At 39.5% G+C, this 21530-nt stretch overlaps 1 protein-coding gene across 2 annotated transcripts in view; it reads left to right on the forward strand.

Annotated features, from left to right (window-relative positions):
• pibf1 (progesterone immunomodulatory binding factor 1) overlaps nucleotides 1-21530 on the forward strand; it is a 134673-nt gene that overhangs the window by 68723 nt on the left and 44420 nt on the right. For both annotated transcript variants that reach the window (XM_043691368.2, XM_087987943.1), the window contains exons 12-13: nucleotides 3247-3397; nucleotides 10685-10775. In XM_043691368.2, the coding sequence (XP_043547303.2) occupies nucleotides 3247-3397; nucleotides 10685-10775 (242 nt within the window). The remainder of the gene's footprint in view (nucleotides 1-3246; nucleotides 3398-10684; nucleotides 10776-21530) is intronic.

Genomic DNA, 21530 nt, shown 5'->3' on the forward strand with positions numbered 1-21530 from the left:
AGCGGTATGGCTTCTTTCCTGAACATCCTTGCACAATGCATTCTGAAACATTTCTGAGCTTAAATCAGGGACTGGTTGTCCCTTTTTGGAAAATACCTTTTTCTATTGCTGATAATGCAGCCCATTAACTGTTCACAGTAATGATTGGAGGTGAGGATGGAGGGAACTGGGGTTTAAGGAGATAGTTAGGAGTGGAGATCATCTGCACGTAGATTGCAGTGCTATGAGGAGATCTTGGCAGAGAAAGTTGAGATCTGATAACAATTTGTGTTCTGACCAAATCTGATGGAGGATTAAACTAGGTGTGCTTAAATTTCTTGGAGTTGTGGGTACAACGCAGGATGTAATAATTGATGAATAAATCTGATTCGGTGAAATGAAAACTTAACTGGGAAGGATGACAAAGTGGGGATGAGGATGTTATTGACCAGATCAAGTATTTTATAAATATTATGGTAAATGACAGGCTAAAGAATAGGCAGCTGAAGGTTGCAGTTAAAAGCAAGTTTGCGAGAGTTTTCTTTCAGAGAGAATGTGGGATTGACTTGCCTTTGTGGGATAAAATAACCCTTGAAAACAGCCAATTAAATATGGTGCACTTGAATATTTATAAAGCATTACAATCAGGTTGAATAAGTCTGAGAGTTCTTAAAGAAAAATTGTTTCAGCTCATTAAGTAACACTGGCACCAGAAGTCTGAGAAATAACTAACATTATTCCAATCTTGAAAAGATCAGAAGTATGTTCTTGGGAATTATAGACTGTTACCTTGACTACTCAATGAAAAAAATTATTAGAATGTACTATTGATGAAGCTTTTGAGATGCATCTAATGAGCACAAGTGCTTTCCGGAAATAATTGGAATGTCTGCTCTTCAAAAGCTGCTTTATTTCTAAAATTAAATTGTACTTAAAATACAAAAAGAACTATTTACATGGCACTGTAATAGTTTTTCAAAAATATTTGTCCTAATAATAAAGGCAAAGAGGATAATTGAAAACCATGTTGTACAAGTTTAGAATCCATTGATGATGAGTAATCATCTTACAGTGAATGTTGGATGCCACGTATGTTTTTAAAGTATTTGTTAAGATGTTCCACACTTATGAATTCCATCATCACATTTAATCAATGTACATGGGTTGAACTAGATTAATCATTAAAAGTATTCTTAATTCTACATTACAACAATGATGACTCAACAAGTAGTTCACTAGCTGAAAAAGAGCTTTGAGACATCTGGTGGCCATGGGAAATACTATATACATGCAAGTCTTTCTTCTTCAACTCAATCAAAAGACTGTCCAAATCTATATCTTCTATAGGACATGGGTCCCAATGTAATATCTCCATTTCAACACCTTATCCAACATTTCTGACCTCTATTAAAGTGACTTTAATTCTTGATACAGATTAGACCAAGGTAGTATAACTTAAAATATTCTTAATTTAATCACACAACACCAGGTTATAGTTCAACAGGTTTAATTGGAAGCACACTAGTTTTCAGAGCGCCGCTCCTTCATCAGGAGCTCCACTCCAAAAGCTAGTGTGCTTCCAATTAAACCTGTTGGACTATAACCTGGTGTTGTGTGATTTTTAACTTTGTACACCCCAGTCCAACACCAGCATCTCCAAATCTTAATTTAATCTGTCTAGATCTTTGTGAATAGTTTATATTTCAATGGGAGAATGCTGCTGGATAGATTACTCTTAAAGCTGTCTTGCATCACTAACTTAACATCGCATCCTTTAAGGCTATCTGTTCAGTCTCATCTCATTTTGATTTTAGTAGGTAACATGATTCTTAGATTCATGGAAAAAGTATGATCATGTTTTAAGCACTGTGTTTTATGCAATTAGTATAATCCTGGCATTTGAACACAGAAAGCTGTAATTGAGTTGTTTTGAAAAGAAGAATATTTGCAGACTGCAGCATCATACTGCAGGGATTTATGCAAGGGAAAAATGCAAGTACAGGCTTGATGGAAAAGGAGCCTCTTTCTGTTCTGTGATTTTCTTTTAAGTTTTATTTTATTGATGGGATTCAAGTTATCCAAACAGTCACATTTTAAAATGGGCAATTGCTTTCAAAGAAAAACGCTTGAGTGGCTTCACCTGATAAAATGTCAAGGCATATACTCCCTGAGCATATTAAATTGTACAGTAAAGATTGTTTGAAAAGTTGTAAATTCATTGTGAAGATGTAAAATTCAGTCCAAACTGCAATCTAACTCTAATCTCCTCAGTAAGTGCTATATTACATGGTGTAATAATTTTGAAAGGTTCAGTCTTTTTTATTGCAAGTTTGGCTAACCATATCCTTGGGTGTTCATTTTTGTGTTCTGAATGTGGAGTTGCATAACAATGAGTTCAACATGCTGAAAATTTTTTTAAAAATTGGATAAATTTTATATATTTATAAATATATAAATTAGCTGCAGAATTTCTGACATTATTAAAACTGGATTCTACATGTTAAAGTAGTTACATTAGTTACACGATCACCTGATGAAGGAGCGTCGCTCCGAAAGCTAGTGTGCTTCCAATTAAACCTGTTGGATTATAACCTGGTGTTGTGTGATTTTTAACTTTGTACACCCCAGTCCAACACTGGCATCTCCAAATCATAGTTACGTTAAGGAAGCTCAGCTCAAACAAGTTATCTTCCTGTTACATCATTAAGCTTCAAGTGCTTACCCTTCTATAAATGAAAGTAAATTTGGTACAGACAGGTAATCACTCCCTATATTAATATGAGTTTTCATCTTCATTATACAATTATAAAGGGTTCACACTTATTGTGTGAACATCTTCCAAAAAAAAGGAATTTTGAATCAGTTAATTCAAAGATTGCAGTGGAAAGATTGAGTAATCCCTGGCTAGTTCTAATTGCAGTAGTTGCCTTATTCTTATCTCCGCTCTTTCTTACCATCTTCTCCTACCTTTATAGAATTATTCCCTTGCCTTCTTTACCTGACTACAATATGATATCGCTTACATACACAGACAGAAGAACTTCATTAGTTCATGTTAAATTCCTTGGTGTGTCACATAATTGAGTAATGAGCTTTCTATGCTAAATCATATGAGGCTATGCGAAATAGCATATGGAGGACTTTAATGTGACTGTATTAACTATCAAATTGACAAAGTTGAGTTTTGCATATAATTTACCTTTACAAGTCAGTAAGTAAAAACAGGTTTGTAATTAATTGTAATTTGTTACATTATTCTGTCAACAGGTTTTAACAAAAGAATTTTACAAACTGCAGTCATCAGCAGAGAAACATACTACGGAACTTCAGGCACAAAACGCTGAGCTTCAAGCACGATTAGTGACCTATGAGAAACTAGAACAAGAGCTGGATGATGTTATAATGCAATCAGCAGAAAGTAGGTGTTTTTACGTTTTACTGAGATCTATCTGTTGATTGAATTTTAATATAAAAGGTAAGTATAAGTACTCCCAGAGCAGTGTTTTGAGCAGTTACACTATTCCAGCACTGGGTTTCTGAGCAACATGTGTTGTGTTTGTTTTTGAATATTTTCTGTGTCTCTAAATTGTTCAAGGGGTAGAGGTGATTTTTAGTAGATGTGCTCTTCCTGACAGATGTGGGAGATCAGGAAGCATTTCAGTATTCCTGGAGACGATGTCTACAGGAAGAGTATTTAGATGTAAATCTTGTCAGATCACATGGATTTATTGAAGTTAAGTGGCAGTTAAGAGGCAATGAGGAATTTACAAAAGCCAGAGTGTGTGATGGATAGTAGTTTCAGAAAGGTAGAAAAGTCACATATACATTCAGGTAAGTGGGTTACCGTGAGGAAAGGTAGGCAGGTCATGCAGGAGTCTACCGTGGCTATCCCAATCTCAAATAGATATGCTGTTTTGGAAAATGAAAAGGGTGACAGACTTTCGGGAATATTGCACTGACAGCCGTGTTTCTGGTACCCTAACTGGCTCCACTGTAAACAGACATCCATTAGTTTCCAAGTGATTGATTGAGATTGGGGACTTCCTAGTCAGAGGCACAGACAGATGTTTCTGTGGCCGTCACCAAGCCATCAGAATGCTATGTTTCTCCCTGGTGCAAGGGTCAGAGATATATCGGTGCAGGTGCAGAATATCCTGAAAATGGAGAGTGACCCGCAGAAGGTCTTAGTACAGGATGATAGCAATGGCAAAGTGACAGTGAGAAAAGAGATGTCTAAGACTGGTACTGTAGATAAAGGGAGCAAATTAAATAGTCAACGCAGGCAAGAGCACGGCAGCAAGCAAGATAAGATTGATAAATTAAACTGCATTTATTTCAATGCAAGAGGCATGACAGATAAGGCAGATGGTTGGAAACATGGGGCTGGGATGTCATAGCTATCACAGAAACATGGCTCAGGGAGGAGCAGCTTAATGTTCTGGGGTGTGGATCCTATACGCAGGCTAAAAAAGTAGGCAAAAGAGGAGGGGGACTGGCATTTCTGGTTAAGGACAATGTTATGGTTGTATTTAGGGAGGATGTACCTGGGAAAATGTCCAGTGAAGTCATATGGATGGAACTGAGAAATAAGAAAGGGATGATCATTTTATTGGGATTGTACTATGGGTCCTCCAATAGCCACTGGGTAATTGAGAAGCAAATATGTAAGGTAACTAAAAAGAATAGTATTGTCGTGGTAGGGGATTTTAACTTTCCAAACATAAACTGGGACTGCTGTAGTGTTAAGGGTTTGGATGGAGAGGAATTTGTCAAGTGTGTTCAAGAAAGTTTTATTATTCAATATGTGAGTGTACCCATTAGAGAAAAGTAAAACCTGACCTCCTCTTGGGAAACAAGGCAGGGCCACTGAGGTGTCAGTGGGGGAGCACTTTGGGGCAAGTGATCATAATTCTGAGTTTTAAAATAGTGATGGAAAGGATAGACCTGATCTAAATGTTAAAGTTCTAAATTGGAGTATGGTCAATTTTGATAGTATTAGGCAGGAATTTTCAAAAGTTGATTGGGGAGGCTGCTCGCTGGTAAAGGGACGGTTGGAAAGTGGGAGGTGTTCAACAATGAGATAACAAAAGTTCAGAGACAGTATGTTCCTGTTAATGTAAAGGACAAGGCCGGTAAGTGTAGGAAATGCTGGATGATTGAAAAATTGAGGCTTTGGTCTAGAAATAGGAGGCATATGTCAGGTATAGATAGCAGGGATCGAGCAAATCCCTAGAGAAGTATAAGGGCAGTAAGAGCATACTTAAGGAAATCAGGAGGGGAAAAAGGGGACATGAGATAGGTTTGGCAAATAGGGTTAAGGAGAATCCAAAGAGATTGTACAAATACATTCAGAGCAAAAGAGTTACTGGAGAGAGAGTAGGACCACTTAAAGATCAACAAGGCCATCTACGTGGAACCACAGGAGATGGTTGAGACAATAAACCAATATTTCACATATCATTTACTGTGGAGAAGGACATGGAAACTTGAAACTTGGGGAAATAGTGATGTTTTAAAAAGTGTTCATATTATAGAAGAGGAGATGGTGGAGGCCTTAAAACACACAATGGTAGATAATCCCTATAAAGGAGATGTATCCCAGGACATTGTGGATGGATACAGAATTAGGAAGGGGTTAGAGGAATATAGGCCAAATTCTGGCAAATGGGACTATGTCAGATTGGGATATCACGTCAGTTTGGATGAGTTGGACTGAAGCGTTTCTGTGCTCTATGACTCTTATGTAATTATTGTTCAGAGATTGTATTGCTATGGGGTGCAGCAAATCTGTGAACATGTTTATAAAGGATATTCTAACAATTTTGCTGCACCGAGTACACAGAGGGCATTTTCCCACATCGCATTTATTATGAGATATTACGGGATACAACCTTAATCTCAGTACGTCCAGTAGAGTTTAGTTTGGAAACCAAAACATAGTTTAGCGTTGTAGGAGTGAACTTGTTGCCTGCTTGTGTTTGGATGCACAAGCCACATTTTGACATTTGAGGTATTGGGCAGACTTCACATAATAAAAGCTTAAAGAATCAGGTCCTTAGAAAGTCCTACGGATTTTTGTTTATTCATTACCGTGTTATGAACATTGCTAGCAAAGTCAACATTTCATGACCTATCCCATTGAGCTCAAGAAGATAGTAGTGAACCACTTTGAACTACTGCAGTCCATTTGCAGAAGATTACATCCACAGAGTTGTTGGGTTTTGAGTTACAGGATTTTGTCTGAGCAAAAATGAAGGAATGGCAATTATATGTCCAAGGTGGGATGGTACTTGAAGGGCAATTTAATTGTGTTACTTTTCATCTGCTTTCCTTTATTTTCTGGATGGTGGAGGTTGCTGATTAGGATGCTAAAGAAGTTTTCATTACTTGTTGTATGTTTTTAAAAATATTGTACAATGCAGCCATAGTGCACCTTTGTTAGAGGAAAGGAATGTTTGAATTGTTGTTTGAAATGTTGTTGAAGCAGACTGCTTTGTCCTGAATAATGTTGACCTCTTTAGGAGTGAAAGACAGTTAGGTGTTCCAATACACTCCTGAGTTGTACATTACAGGTGGTGGAGAGGCTTTGAGGACTTAGTACCCACAAATACTTGGTTTTAGTTCTGCTGCAGTAGCATGGCATCTACATGTCTCATGCAGTAGAGTTCTGATCTTCCAGGGTGTTGATCTTTGAGAGGGGAGTTTGACAACGTTAATGCAATAAGTAGCTCCCACTGTCCGAAAGTAGAGCGTTCCCAGGAAACCTTCTGTAAGCTGAAAATGGCGAAGTGCACGATTTATATAGGAAAAAGTCTTGCCGTTTTTCGTAAAAGCGAAAATCCTCTTCAGATTTGCAAAAACCACAGTCGAGGAATGTGGTTAAATCTCTAATATTTGATATGATCATTGCTTGGCTCGTGTGAGAGTTGGATGGTATTTGTCAGATGTCAGACAAGTGTTAGTTGTTGCCCACTTTGTAGTGCACGTGGTCATAACCCACTTCATTATTTCAGGGATTGTGATTGGAAAATTGTGCAATCATTACCTAATTGCTCCACTAATGTTGGAAGGAAGGTCATTGAAATTGGGGAGGGAGAAATGGATCCCAGTTCATGGGAGCGCTGACACTTGTAGTGGGCAAATTGGTATATGTACCATTGCAACAGTCTCACCCGAATGTGCTGGGATCACAACTAGGAATAAATAGAGAGGATTTTGATCTAAATAGTGGATTCAAGAGATAAAATCAGGGAAGAAATGTTAATCAAAGAATCAAGACAAGACCAAAGAGAAAGGTATTAATACAAGAATTAATAAACAGTCTGTGATAGGAAGGAATAGCAAGCATAAATTTAAGAGTAAGTCAACAAATCAGACTATAGGATGCAGAAACAAAGAAAGGATAAAAGCCCCTGTATCTGAATGCATGCTACATTCAGAACAAAAAGGTGAACTGAGAGAACAAATAGAAATCACTGAGTACAAGCGAGTAACCATATAGTAACCAGCACATTAGGGAAAGACAGGAAGTTAAGAAATGGTACAGGGGTCGGGGAAAGGTTTGTGGGTAATTTTGGTAATTATGTTAGCTACTAATGGCATTTGTTCAATAGTGAGGGATAACCTGTGTGCAGGAAACCAGAATGTGAAAGTGGTTTTGTTAAAGATAAGCAATAATAAAGATAACAGGTTACTTGTGGGAGTGCTGTACAGTCCTCTAATGGTAACCACACTGAAGGGCGGAAAAGAAAGGAAGAAATAATTGGAGCTTTCCAGAAAGGATCAATGAAAATCATCAGATAATTGAATCTATGTATAAGCTAGAAACGTTAGGTGCACATGATGGCTCAGATTAATTTGTAGCTATATTCTCAAGGTAATGTGTTAAAGCAGCACATTCTTGAGTCTACCTGAGAGCAGGCAATAAAAGACTTAGTATTGTGCAATGAGATAGGCTTAATTAATGGCCTCATAGTGAAGGGGCCCATAGAAAGAAGTAGTGATAATATGATTGAATGGTAAATTTAGTTTCAGGAAGGGAAGGCTTGTTCTGAGAGTTCTTTTTTAAAACTGAACTAAAGGCAGTTGTGTGGGTGTGAATGCAGAGCTTGCTAAAGTGAATATACAAATTAGGTGAAGGAATACATCACAAAAGATACCATGGCAGATGTTTTAGGGATATTTCAGAACATACAAGAGTAAAAAAAAACATTGCTGATGAAGGGCTTTTGCCCGAAACATCAATTTTCCTGCTCCTCGGATGTTGCCTGGCCTGCTGTGCTTTTCCAGCACCACTCTAATCTAAGATACTGAGGGATGAATCCACATCCATGGTTAAGTAATAATGTTAAGTATAGTATGAACCTTAAAGTGCAAATAATTTTGCAGACATATCATCTGATGAGATCAGCAAAGTATAAAAATGCCACAGAATGACTGAAAATTTCTTAAGGAGAGAAATATTACAGTGTAGGAGAAAACTAGTCAGATATACGAAAAGACAATGGGAGTTCCTATAAATATTAAAGGAAAGAGCTAACATAGTGAGCATTAGCCTATAGAAAGTGAGTGTAGAGAATTAATAATGAAAACTGAAGTGTTAACAGATGAATTTTGCATTAGCGTCAACAGATAGGTAAACATAACATTTGAGAAGCAACTATAAATCAGGAAATAGAAGGTAGGGCAGAACTCAGGAAAATCACAATTGCCAGAGATTCAATTGTTGAAACTTTAGGCTGACAGTTACCTGGGTCTGATAGACTTCATACTAGATTCTTAACAGAAATGACTATTGATAATAGTTGATGCATGATTTTAATTTTCCAGGACTCTAGATTCAGGGAAGGTCCCATTAGATTGGAAGATGGAAAATGTAACTCCTATACTCAATAAACAAGAGAAAAGGTGCAGAGAACTCGAGTCCAATTAACTTAACACCAACTACAGGGAAAATGGTAGAAGCTATTGTTGAAGAAGTTATGGCAGGGCAGTTATATCAGTTCAAGGTAATCAAACAGTATGAACCTCATTTTATGAAAACAAAATCATTGTTTAAATAATCTATTGGAGTTCTTTGAGAAAATGGCATGGTGTGAATGAAGGAGAACAAGTACAAGTACTGAAATGAAACAAAGAACTTCAGATGCTTGAGATCTGAAACAAAACAGAAATTGCTGGCAAAACTCAGGTCTGGCACACCTGTGGGAAGAAAGGAGAGTTAACGTTTCAAGTCCAGTGACTCTTCATCACTTCTGGCAAATGGATGAATAAGTAGCTCCCACTGTCCGAAAGTAGAGCGTTCCCAGGAAACCTGTAAGCTGAAAATGGCGTAAAGCGAAGTGCACGATTTATATAGGAAAAAGTCTTGCCGTTTTTCGTAAAAGCGAAAATCCTCTTCAGATTTGCAAAAACAGGTACTAACGTAGGTCTTTCATAAAAGCAAAATTGCATAAAGCATACGTTTGAAAAGCGGGATATACCTGCATAATGTGGGAAAATGTGAAATTGTCCAGTTTAACAGGAAGAATAAAAAATAAGCATATCATCTAAATGGTAAAAGATTGCAGACTTCTGCAATGCAGAGGGACCTGGGTGCCTGAATTGCAAAGGGTTAATATGCAGGTACAGCAAGTAATTAGGAAAGCTTGTGGAATATCATGAACTAAAGCAAGGGGAGTTGAATGCACAAGGAAGCACCTTGTGTTTCAATTATGTACATGGCTGGTGAGACCACATCTGGAGTACAGCTTGGTTATTTTATTTAAAGATGAATGTGACTTCATTGGAATCAGGTCAGAAAGGTTTTACTAAACTAATAGCTGGAAGAGGCAAGTTGACTCAGGAGGAAAGGCTATACAGGCTAGGCCTGTGTCTGCTGGTATTTAGAAGAATAAGATGCAAGTTGAATGAAACATAAACAATCCTGAGGTGCCTTGACAGGATATGTGTAAGAGACGATGTTTCCTCTTCAGGTAGTATGTTGAACTAGGGGTCACTGTTTAAAAATAAGTGTCAACCATTTAGGACAGGGATGAGCAGAATTTTTTTCTTCCGGGGATCATGGATCTAAAGAGCTGTCTTTCTGAAATGGAAGCAAAGTCTTTGAATATTTTTAAGGCAGTGGTAGGTAGATTCTTGATCTGAAAGGGGGTGAAAAATTATCATGGGTAGATGGGAATGTAGATTTTCCATTACAATCAAGTCAGCCATGATCTTACTAGATGGCGAGCTAGCCTCCGGGCCGAAAAGGATTATTCATACCTCTTGTTTGAATTAATGAAATAGATCTTGTGCACCTAGTTCACTAAAGGTGAGAATGATTATCTTAATACATTTCTCATAACTGTCTGGTTTATGAATCACTTTCACACAATACTGTGCATTTATACTGTGTACCATTGTATACCTTCAGATTTTAATGCCCACAAATTCTGTTTTTCAAAAATTAATGTAGAAGATCATAAGAGATTTCCAAAACTTAAAACGCCAATTAATAATAAGGGGTATAATACAGTTTTCCGCACGTTAATTCAGAACAGGAATTTAAGAATAGCTAAAAGCATATTGAATGATCCAAAAGGTTATACATTTACATTACTAATTTTTCAAGCTGACCTCTTTAGTCAACTGATTAATCGGGCATATTTTAATTTTTGAAAGTAGGGCAGTTTATATGTAAATTAATTTCATTGCTTTTCCACAGTGGAAAATGAGGATGATGCAGAACGGGTTCTTTTCTCTTATGGCTACGGTGCTAATGTTCCTACAACTGCAAAACGACGCCTTCAGCAGAGGTGAGAAATCAATATGAATCTTCCTTTGTTCGTTTTCCATTTGAACGATAGTATATGAATTAGAAAACATCAGTAGAGTTCGTTTTTTTAGAGATTTTTGAAGCAAATATTGCTCTCTTTTGTCATATATGCTGAATTTTCCAAGACAATTACTGTTTTAAAATATATCTTTAACCTTAAGACTGAATGCATAAAGTTGCACAATTAGTTACATTTAAATCTTGATAACTGGGTAACAGAGGGATGGTGTACCACAGCATAATCTCACATGTGGCCCATGTTTTCAACACAACTCAGTTTTAATCACCTCTACTGTGATGAACACTTGAGCAGGACATTCTCAGTCAATCCAAACATATTGGACTGTATCTGCTTGCAGTAAACCCGATGGTGTTGTAAAACCCACTTGACTTTTTAAAAATTTATTCATGGAATGTGGGTATAGCTGGCTGCTCTGGCGTTTATTCTTTCCCTAGTTGTCCTTGAGAAGGTAGTGGTGAGCTGCCTTTTTGAACTGCTGCAGTCCATGTGATGTAGGTGCACCCACAATGCCACTGGGGGGAGGAAGTTCAGGATTTTGTAACTGCAAACTGAAAGAATGATGATATATTTCCAAGTTAGGATGGTTGGTGGCTTGGATAGGGACTTGATGGTGTTTTCAGATATTTGCTGCCCATGACCTCCTAGATGGTAGTAGTCATTAAGGTGCTGGCAAAGAAGCCTTGGTGAATTTCTACAGTACATCTTAACAGTTGGTAGACACTGCTCTCCTGAGCATGAGTGATAATAGAAATTGATATTTGAGCATGCAGTGCCAAACAAGCAGGCTGCTTTGTCCTGGGTACTGTCAAGCCTCTTGAGTGTTGTTGGAGTGTTGTTACGCAAGTGAAAAGTATTCCATCACATTCCTGACTTGTGCCTGGCAGATAGTGGGCAAGCTGAGTCGGGAGGTACGTTACTCACTTTAAGATTTCTCGCCTCTGACCTGCTCTTGTCGTCAGAATATCTATATGGCTAGTCCAGTCCAGGATCTTGTCACTGATAACCCAGGATGTTGGTTATGCCATTGAATGTCAACACTCAATAGTTAGATTCTATCTTATTGGAGGTGGTTATTGCTTAGCACATGTGTGGCATGAATGTTACTTGCCATTTGTCAGCCCAGGACTATGTGTTGTCTATGTCTTGCTGCATATGAACACATTGATTGTCTGAGGATTTCCAGATGGTGCTGAACATTGTGCAATCATCAACAAACATCCCCATTTCTGACTCTGTGGTGGAAGAAAGGTCATTGAAGAAATAATCTGAAGATGGCTGAGCCTAGTACACTCCCCTGAGGAACTCCTGGAGCAGAGATGTTTGGTCTTGAACAATGACAATGATATTTCTTTGTACCAGGTATGACTAAAGAGCAGAGTACTTTCCTCCTGATTCCTGTTGACTCCAACTTCACTCGGACACCTTGATGCCACTCTCGGTCAAATGCGGCCTTGATGTTAAAAACAGCAATTCTTAACTCATCGCAGCTGTTTTTTCCATGTTTGAATTAGGTTGGAATGAGATCAGGAACTGTGTGGCCTTGGCAGAACCCAAACTTAACATCGATGTGTAAGTCATTGCTGAGTATGTGTTGCTTGATAGCATTGGTGAAGTAGACTTATGGGGCAGTAAATGCTCTTGTTAGACTTAATTCTGTCTTCCTGTGTGCAGGACATAACTGGGTAATTTTCCATTTTGCTGCGTAGTTGCCAGTGTTGTAGCTGTATTGAAACAGCTTGGCTAGAGGCATGCTAGGCTCTGGAGAATACGTCTTCTGTGTTATTGCTGAAAAGTTATCAGGAATCAATAACCTTTGCAGTATCTAGTACCTCCAACTGTTTCTTGATATGACATGAAGTGAATCAAATTGGCTAAATACTGGCATGTGTGATGCAGGGGACCTCCAGAGGAGGCTGTGATGGATCATCCACTCGGCACTGCAAGCTGAATATTGTTGCGAATGTTTAGCCTTGAATTTGCACTGATTTGTTGGGATCCCCCATTACTAAGGATGGGATGTTTTTGGAGCCTCCTGCTCCACTCAGTTGTTTAATTGATCACCGCCATTCGTCCACTTATGAGGCAGGACTGCAGAGTTTTGGTAGCTTCATCAGGCTGACACCTCATTTTTAGGTATGCCTGTTCCTGGCATGCTCTCCTGCACTATTTCCTGAACCAAGAAGTATTAGTTCAGTTCTTGGATTGATGATGGTTGAATGAGGGCAAATCAGGCCATGAGTTCACTTTGTGTTGGAGTGCAATTTGGCTGCTGTTGATGATGACCCATACAATAATCAGCAAGAGGTTTCCATTGCACATATCTAACCTAATGAGACTTCATAGTATCCCCAGAATCAGTTTGATGAGTCTTAGGGCAGCTTCCCCCACAACTGTATACCATTGTTTTGCCAACTCTGCTATATCTATCCATTGGTGAGATAGGTCGTACTTGGGGATGATAGTGGTATTGTCTAGGATGATGTGTACAAGCTATGATTCCAAAAGTGTAATCATGTCAGGCTATGCTTCACCAGTCTGTGAGACAATGCTCCTAACGTTGACATTAGCCCTGAGATGTTAGTAATGAGGACTTTGCAAGGCAGACGGGTGTATTAGTTGTTCCGGTGCCTTAGTCGATGCCAGGTGGTCTGTTGGTTTCATTTCTTTCTTGAGACTTTCTATTGGTTGACACAGCTGAAAGGCTTGCACCAGCATTTTGGAGACCAGTTAAGAGTCAACTACATTACTGTGGGTCTGCAGTCATGTCTAACCAGGACGGTAAGGATTGCAGTGTTATCCCCACATTACATTGATGAACTCGGTGAGTTTGATTGAATTAATTGCCTGATGAAATGGCCTGCGATTGGCACACAAGCTACAAGCAAGGTAAGGGGCCAGAGCAGAAAAACTATAATATATTTAAGATGGTGAATAAGCAATTTTATTTGTCTCTGAAGGCTTCATGGACAATCTGAACCATATAAGATCATGAGTTACAATTCGCAAAGATTACAACTTATTAAGAACCAGGAGAGAAAAAAGTCAAATCTAGTAGCATGAAAGACCAATCCATAAGCAGTAAAGCATAGGAAATTAAGTACAAAATATTTCAAGCCCCTACACAATTTTTGAATAACAAGCTTGTGTTGAATCAGTGGCATCAGAGGGGACCATCTTTTTTTCTTTATCAGTTGATGTTAGTCAGAGAATTTTTAGAGTGAAGTTAGTATTAAAAATCTTTAAAAGTAGTTGGGTCATGGGGATGAAGAGTGAAACAAACATCAATTTAGAATCACTTTCATCCGACAAGAATCTTTTTGTATGACACATGTATTTGTGTTCTTTGTGTTTGGCACTGCAATCCTGCCAAATATAGATCTTTTCAATAATCCATCATAATGTGGACAGGCACTAATATAAGTTAACCTACTTTCCTTTCTTTTTTCTGGAGCTTCATGAACCAGGGATGGTCTTTGCCCTGAACCAGTCTGAATGCAGAACAGTTGACATTCAAAAAGTGCTCTGAAAGCCTTACTTCATTGTTGTGTTGGCAGTTACCCTTATGCAAGAGTGTGGTGCTGAAAAAGCACAGCAAGTCAGGCAGCATTCGAGGAGCAGGAGAATCGACGTTTCGGGTTTAAGCCCTTCATCAGGTCCTCACTTTCTCCTAGTTAACCTTATGCCACTAACATAAATTTTAAAATAATTTTAAGAGATGTGTGCTGGATAACAAGGGCATCTGAACATCCTTCATATTCATCATTGTGGTGCAAACAATGGGAAATATATTGGATTTTATTCCATCATTGAAATTCATTATTTCACGGACAGCCACACATGGCCAGACGTACAATATATCAGCCATTTTGGATGGTAAATTGAAATAATATTAAAATGGGTAAAGAAGCAGAAGATCATGTTTTTGCCCCTGCCTGTCCTAATCCCATTTCCATAAATACATTCTTACTTTAACTATTCAAAATTTAAATATTTGATTTAGACTATATGTTTTGTTCAAAAATATTTGGTAACAAATGTTTGAATGAAGTGCCTCTTAAAATTAGTACAAGTCAGCAATTTAAACTTACTTAGCATGTCCATTTCTAAAATAGGTATCTATCAATATTAGATTGCAGACACTGTTTTATAGCCTTTTTCCATGTTTTTGTTATGCAATCAGTTGCTTTGAACAAGATTTTTTAAGATCACAATGGACATAGTAAATGTTTTAACAGAGTAGGTCTTCATTACCTAATTAGTCCTTCTCAAACATTTCTGAGATTCCTTTCTTAGCCTTCAGTTCTGCTCCAGCGGATCAGATCAATACATTTTTTAAAATGTTTGTGAAATACAGATAGTACAAGCACTAGAAATCTTCAATCAGACTAAATTCAAAACTAGTAGATCATTTGAGATGAATCTAAACTTGAAACTTCACTAGATTTGACCACTTTTTGCATTAAAGTGATAAACGTGCATTCAATTTTAATCATTAGTTTGTTGCCATTAAGAGAACAGAGGAATGGCAAAAAGATGCTGCTGTGTGCTTTTATAACATCTGTTCATTTTAAAGTTATTTTATGCTGGTGTTGTGCATTAGCTTTTGCAAGGAAGGATCTTTAAGTTAATAAATGTCCAATCCGTATTTAATATTATCGGCAATAACTACTGGTCTTAATAGTTTTTACGATCTTTTGTAAAACAAGATTGTGAAGTAAGGTGAATCTAAATTTATTAACATATAACCAACCCTAAAGTTGAGTTTTGGTTGGAGGATTTGAGTACTTTAGTACCAGTTAATTTAATAAAGCTGATATTTATTTTAAAAGCAATAAATAGAAAATTGAAAACTGGGAAAGATTTGGGTAAGAATCTTGGCTTGACAAGCAATCTTGGTGTGCAATCAAAAATTACTCATGTTTCAAAAGAACATATTCAGGCCTTAACCTGATCTGATATAAAACCAGAAGATTTCTTTTAATTCACAGTCACAGTCATACAAACCGGTGCTTCTATATGTAGGAGCAGCTGTGATAAGGAGGAAATTATTGCAATTTATGCAGAAATGATGACTCTTGAACAGTAGTCATTTATCAACATCGGCCATCTTTAAATTCTCCTTGCTGTGAACTACTACCTCCATTTTGCATTGTTATTATTGATAAGATCATCTTGCTATTGGTGGAATGTGTCAGAGAATTGCCATGCTTTTTCAAATGTGAACACTTTTCCCACCCAACCAATAGGATGACAGGCCTTTGAATATTATTCCATATTCAAAAAATTCTTTTAGTTTTGTGATGTAAGAGATTATGGGGTCAGGCTTTCCATGTTTCTGATGTCTTTATGTGAATGATTGTATCACCAAATGCTTCTGCATTTGTTTTTTGATTTACTGCTTCTTTCCTCTTAGCACACACTTGCAAACGTACTTTCTCATGCTGTCTCTTTCCTTTCTTTCCTTTCTGTTGGCGGAGTAACTTCAGCTTGTGTTTGAATTGCATTTGCTGGCGGGGGGGGGGGGGGGGGGGGAACTGAGCTTTGAAGATGACATTGCTGTCCACTACACATGCAAACAAACTCTCCCAAGCTGTTGATGACAATGAGATTGGCATCTCTTTACTTTCACCCTTAGTTATTCCAGCGATTTATTCCTATAAATACTGTCACATCTTCAGCTGCTCAACATGCATGCAATCCTTGCATCCTCACCTCTGCGTTTGTCCCCATTGTCACAAAGTCAACTGGCAATGATCAGGCTGCTAATCTTGGGTAAAATTTCTCTCTCTATTTATGTTACTTTTGTTTCTATTTCTAGGCTTGTATTTCATTGCATTTAATTGCGATATAATCATTCCTGATGACACAAATTCTCCTATTGAAAAGGTCTTTCAAGTTGGAGAATTTGAATTTAATAGAAAATGCTGGCAAGGTATGCATTTTATCTATTTCCAATCCTTTAATTTACTAACTTTACTGATTCCTTAACGCTGGAGTATTCTTTTGGTAAACTACCTATTTCTCTCTACAGATGCTGCTGGACCTGCTGAGCTTTTCCAGCAATTTCTATTTCTGTCTCTGGTTATATATTCACTTTAGGGGCATGGGTGTCGCTGGCTGGGTTGCATTGATTGCCATAGTTGCCCTTAAGAAGGTGGTTTTGAGCTGTTGCGGTCCATGTGCCGCAGGTTGACACACAATGCCGTTAGGGAGAAAATTCTAGGATTTTGACCCATAGATAGTGGAGTAATGGTGATACATTTCCAAAACAGGGTGGTGAGTGGCTTAGAGGGCAAAGTGCTGGTGGTGGTGTTCCCATGTATTGGCTGCCCTTTTCCTTCTAGATGGTTGTGGGTTTGGAAGTTGCTATCTAAAGATCTTCTGCGAATTTCTCCTGTGCATCTTGTAGAGAGTGCACACTGCTGCTACTGAGTATTGATGGTTGAGTGACTGAATGAATGTAGTGCCAGTCAAGTGAACAGCTCTGGTCTAGATGGTGTCACGTTTCTAGAGTGTTGGAGCTGCACCCAACCAAGCAAGTGGAGAGTACTCAGTTACTCTCCTGACCTCTACCTTGCAGATGGTGGACCGACTTTGGGAGTCAAGAAGTCAGTTACCTGCTGCAGGATTATTAGCCCCTGACCTGCTCTTGTAGCTATTATATTTATATGGCTAGACCAGTTAACTTTCAAGTTAATGGTAACCTCTAGGATGTTGATAGTGGGAGATTCAATAATGATAATGAAGTAATTAGATTATCTCTTATTGGAAATGGTCATTGCCTGGCAGTTGTGTGCGCCAAGTTTTAAAATAAGAAATGAGGGGCAATTTATTTTTTATACAAAGTGGTTCATGTGTAGAATGAACTTCCAGAGCATGTGGTTGATGCAGGTACAGTTGTAGAGTTTACAAGACATTTGGATAAGTGCATGAATAACAAATGTTTGGAGGGATATGGACCAAGTGCACGCAGTTGGGGCCAGTTTATGTTGGAATTATGGTCGACATGGATGGGTTGGACCGAACACATCTGCTTCTGTGCTGTATGTCTGAGTGATTTTGTGCCACTTTTTAACCCAGGCCTGAATAATGTCCAGATCTTCTTGCAATCAGGCATGGATTACTTTCATACTTCAGTTTTGGGCATTGTGCTGAGTACTGTGCAATCATCAGCAAACATCTCCATTTCGAACCCTTTGATGGAGGGATGATCATTGATGAAGCAGCTGAAGATGGCTGTATCCAGGGCACTACCCTGAGGAATTCCTGCAGAGATGTCCTGTAGCTGAGATGCTGACACTTACCAACCACAATTATCTTCCTTTGTGCCTGGAATTATTACAGCTGTCAGAGATTTTCCCCACTGATTCCCATTAACCTCAGTTTTGTGGGGGCTCCTTGATGCAGCCTTGATATCAAAGATGGTCAGGAGCTGAGTGGTCCTGTCAGAATCCAAACTGAGTGTCGGTGATCAGGTGCTGCTTAATAACACTGTCAGTAACAACTTCCATCACTTTTTTGATGATCAAGAGTTGACTGGGTTGGATTCATCTGGTTTTTTGTGTACAGGATGTAGCTGGACAATTTTTCGGATGGTCAGGTAGATGCCAGTGTTGAAATTGTACTGGAATAGTTTGGCTAGGGGTGTGGCCAGGCTCCAGTAATATTGCCAGAATGCTGTTAGGACCCATAACTGTTGCCGTATCCAGTGCCTTCAACCATTTTTTGATTTCGCATTCTTGAATCGACGTTTCGGGCATAAGCCCTTCTTCAAACCATCATCTCCCAGACCATACTCAACCTTATCGCATCAGGCGATCTCCCATCCACAGCTTCCAACCTCGTAGTCCAGGAATCCCACACCGCCCGATTCTTCCCAAGATCCACAAGCCTGATCACTCTGGCCGACCCATTGTCTCAGCCTTCTCCTGCACTCCCGACCTCATCTCCGCCTACCTCAATACTGTCCTATCCCCCTAGTCCAGGAACTCCCCACATACGTTCGAGACACCACCCACGCCTTCCACCGCCTCCGACTTCCGGTTTTCCGGCCCCCAACGCCTCCTCTTCACCATCGACATCGAATCCCTCTACACATCCATCTGCCATGACCAGGGCCTCCAAGCCCTCCGTTTCCTCCTCTCCCAACAGTACCCTTCCACTGACACACTCATTCGTTTAGCTAAATTGGTCCTCATCCTTAACAATTTCTCCTTTGAATCCTCCCACTTCCTCCAGACCAAAGGGGTAGCCATGGACAGCCGTATGGGCCCCAGCTATGCCTGTCTCTTTGTCGGCTATGTAGAACAGCCCATCTTCCGAAGCTACACCGGCACCACTCCCCACCTCTTCCTCAGCTACACTGATGGCTGCATCGGCACCACCTTGTGCTCCCGCAATTCATCGACTTCACCAACACCTCATCTTCCGCCTCACAACACTTCAACCCCAGGGCATCAATGTGGACTTCACCAGTTCCCTCTTTTCCCCTCCCCCCACCTTACCCCAGTTCCAACCTTCCAGCTCAGCACCATCCTCATGACCTGTCCTACCTGCCAATCTTCCTTCCCACCTATCCGTTCCACCTTCCTCTCTAACCTATCACCTTCATCCCCACCCCCATCCACCCATTGTACTCTTTGCTACCGTCTCCCCAGCCCCACCCTCCTCCCATTTATCTCTCAACCCTGGAGGCTCCCTGCTTTCAGTCCTGATGAAGGGCTTTTGCCCGAAACATCGATTTTCCTGCTCCTCGGATGCTGCCTGACCTGTTGTGCTTTTCCAGCACCATGCTAATCTAGACTTTGATTTCCAGCATCTGCAGTCCTCACTTTTGCCTATTCAGGTACCACTACTGGCTAAAGATTAGATTAGATTACTTGCAGTGTGGCAACAGGCCCTTTGGCCCAACAAGTCCACACCGACCCGCCGAAGCGCACCCACCCAGACCCATTCCCCTACATTTACCCCTACACCTAACACTATGGGTAATTTAGCATGGCCAATTCACCTAACCCGCACATTTTTGGACTGTGGGAGGAAAGCGGAGCACCCGGAGGAAACCCACGCAGACACAGGGAGAATGTGCAAACTCCACACAGTCAGTCGCCTGAGGTGGGAATTGAACCCGGGCGCTGTGAGACAGCAGTGCTAACCACTGCGACCGTGCCGCCAACTTTGAGTATGGTTCTGTTGCTGCTGATGGCCCACAGTGATTCATGGATGTTCAATCTTGAGGTACGAGATTTGTACAAAGATAGCTGAAGCATTTGCAACTTTATCTTTTCTACTGATGTGCTAGGCTCTCCTGTCATTGAGGATGGTGAAATTTGTGGAGCCTCCACCACCAGTGATTTGTTTGGTTGTCCACTGCCATGGTTGTGGTAGGACTGCAGAGTTTAGATGTGATCTGGGCGGCACGGTGGCACAGTGGTTAGCACTGCTGCCTCACAGCGCCAGAGACCCGGGTTCAATTCCCGCCTCTGGCGACTCTCTGTGTTGAGTTTGCACACTCTCCCCGTGTCTGCGTGGGTTTCCTCCGGGTGCTCCGGTTTCCTCCCACAATCCTAAAATGTGCAGGTTAGGTGAATTGGCCATGCTAAATTGCCTGTAGTGTTAGGTGAAGAGGTAAATGTAGGAGAATGGGTCTGGGTGGGTTGCGTTTCGGTGTTTCGGTGTGGACTTGTTGAGCCGAAGGGCCTGTTTCCACACTGTAAGTAATCTAATATAATCTAATCTGATCTGTTGGTTGTGGAAGCATTTAGTTCTGTCCATCACTTGCTGCTTGTTCTATTTGGCATGCATGTAGTCCTGTTTCTAGCTTCACCAGGTTGACACTTCATTTTAAATATGCTTAGTGCTGCTCTTGGCCTGTCCTCCTGCACTCTTCATTGAACCAGGGTTGGTCTCTTGGTTTAACGGTAATGGTGGAGTAGGGGATACTGCACGGCCGTGAGGCTGTATATTTTGTTTGAGTATGATTCTGTTGCTGCTGATGGCCCACAGTGACTCATGGATGTTCAATCTTGAAGTCCGGGATTTGTACAAAGTCTGTCCCGTTTAGCATGGTGACAAATTATTTTATAAAATTAGGATTTCAGGATTAGCACATCGATATTGTTAGAAAATGATAGCAACTATGTTAATCAAAATGCTGACTCTTATTAGAAGGACACAAGCAGCATGAAAAGATGATGCTCGTATTCCTTTGCATTTGCAGATATACATTATAGTGACACAAAGTATGTCATCATGCCACTTCTGTGTGACGAAGACAATGGTTGTTAATCTTTCATCCTCCACCGCAAAATATTTTGTGATTTCATGCATTTATTTATTTTCTAAAAAATCAAGCATAAGACAAATGAAAAACAATTTTGTTGGAGGAAAAGACATATGAAACAATCATTCCTCTGACTGCTCCCTTTGCATGCAGTACTTTAAATGACTACATCTTACAGAATATAAGTTCAGAAAATGGCACCTACACTTAAAGGTCAGTATTCTAATGTGTGGTATAAGTATTATGTACTAAATGAGTAAATACATTCTTTTTCTGAATTAATTTCCACAAAAAGAAATGCAAGGGTAATTTTGAAAGTTCTTTACCCATATTAGAAACTTTGTTCAGATTACTTTTGCTTTTCAGAAATCAGTTCTAAGTGTGTGCATTTCTGTAGTTACTGAAATAAAGTTAATGTATTACTCCATGTA

Source organism: Chiloscyllium plagiosum, unplaced genomic scaffold (genome assembly GCF_037043375.1).
Source record: "Chiloscyllium plagiosum isolate Xiang-an unplaced genomic scaffold, Cpla_swu_hap1 HiC_scaffold_6, whole genome shotgun sequence".
Lineage (NCBI taxonomy): Eukaryota > Metazoa > Chordata > Chondrichthyes > Orectolobiformes > Hemiscylliidae > Chiloscyllium > Chiloscyllium plagiosum.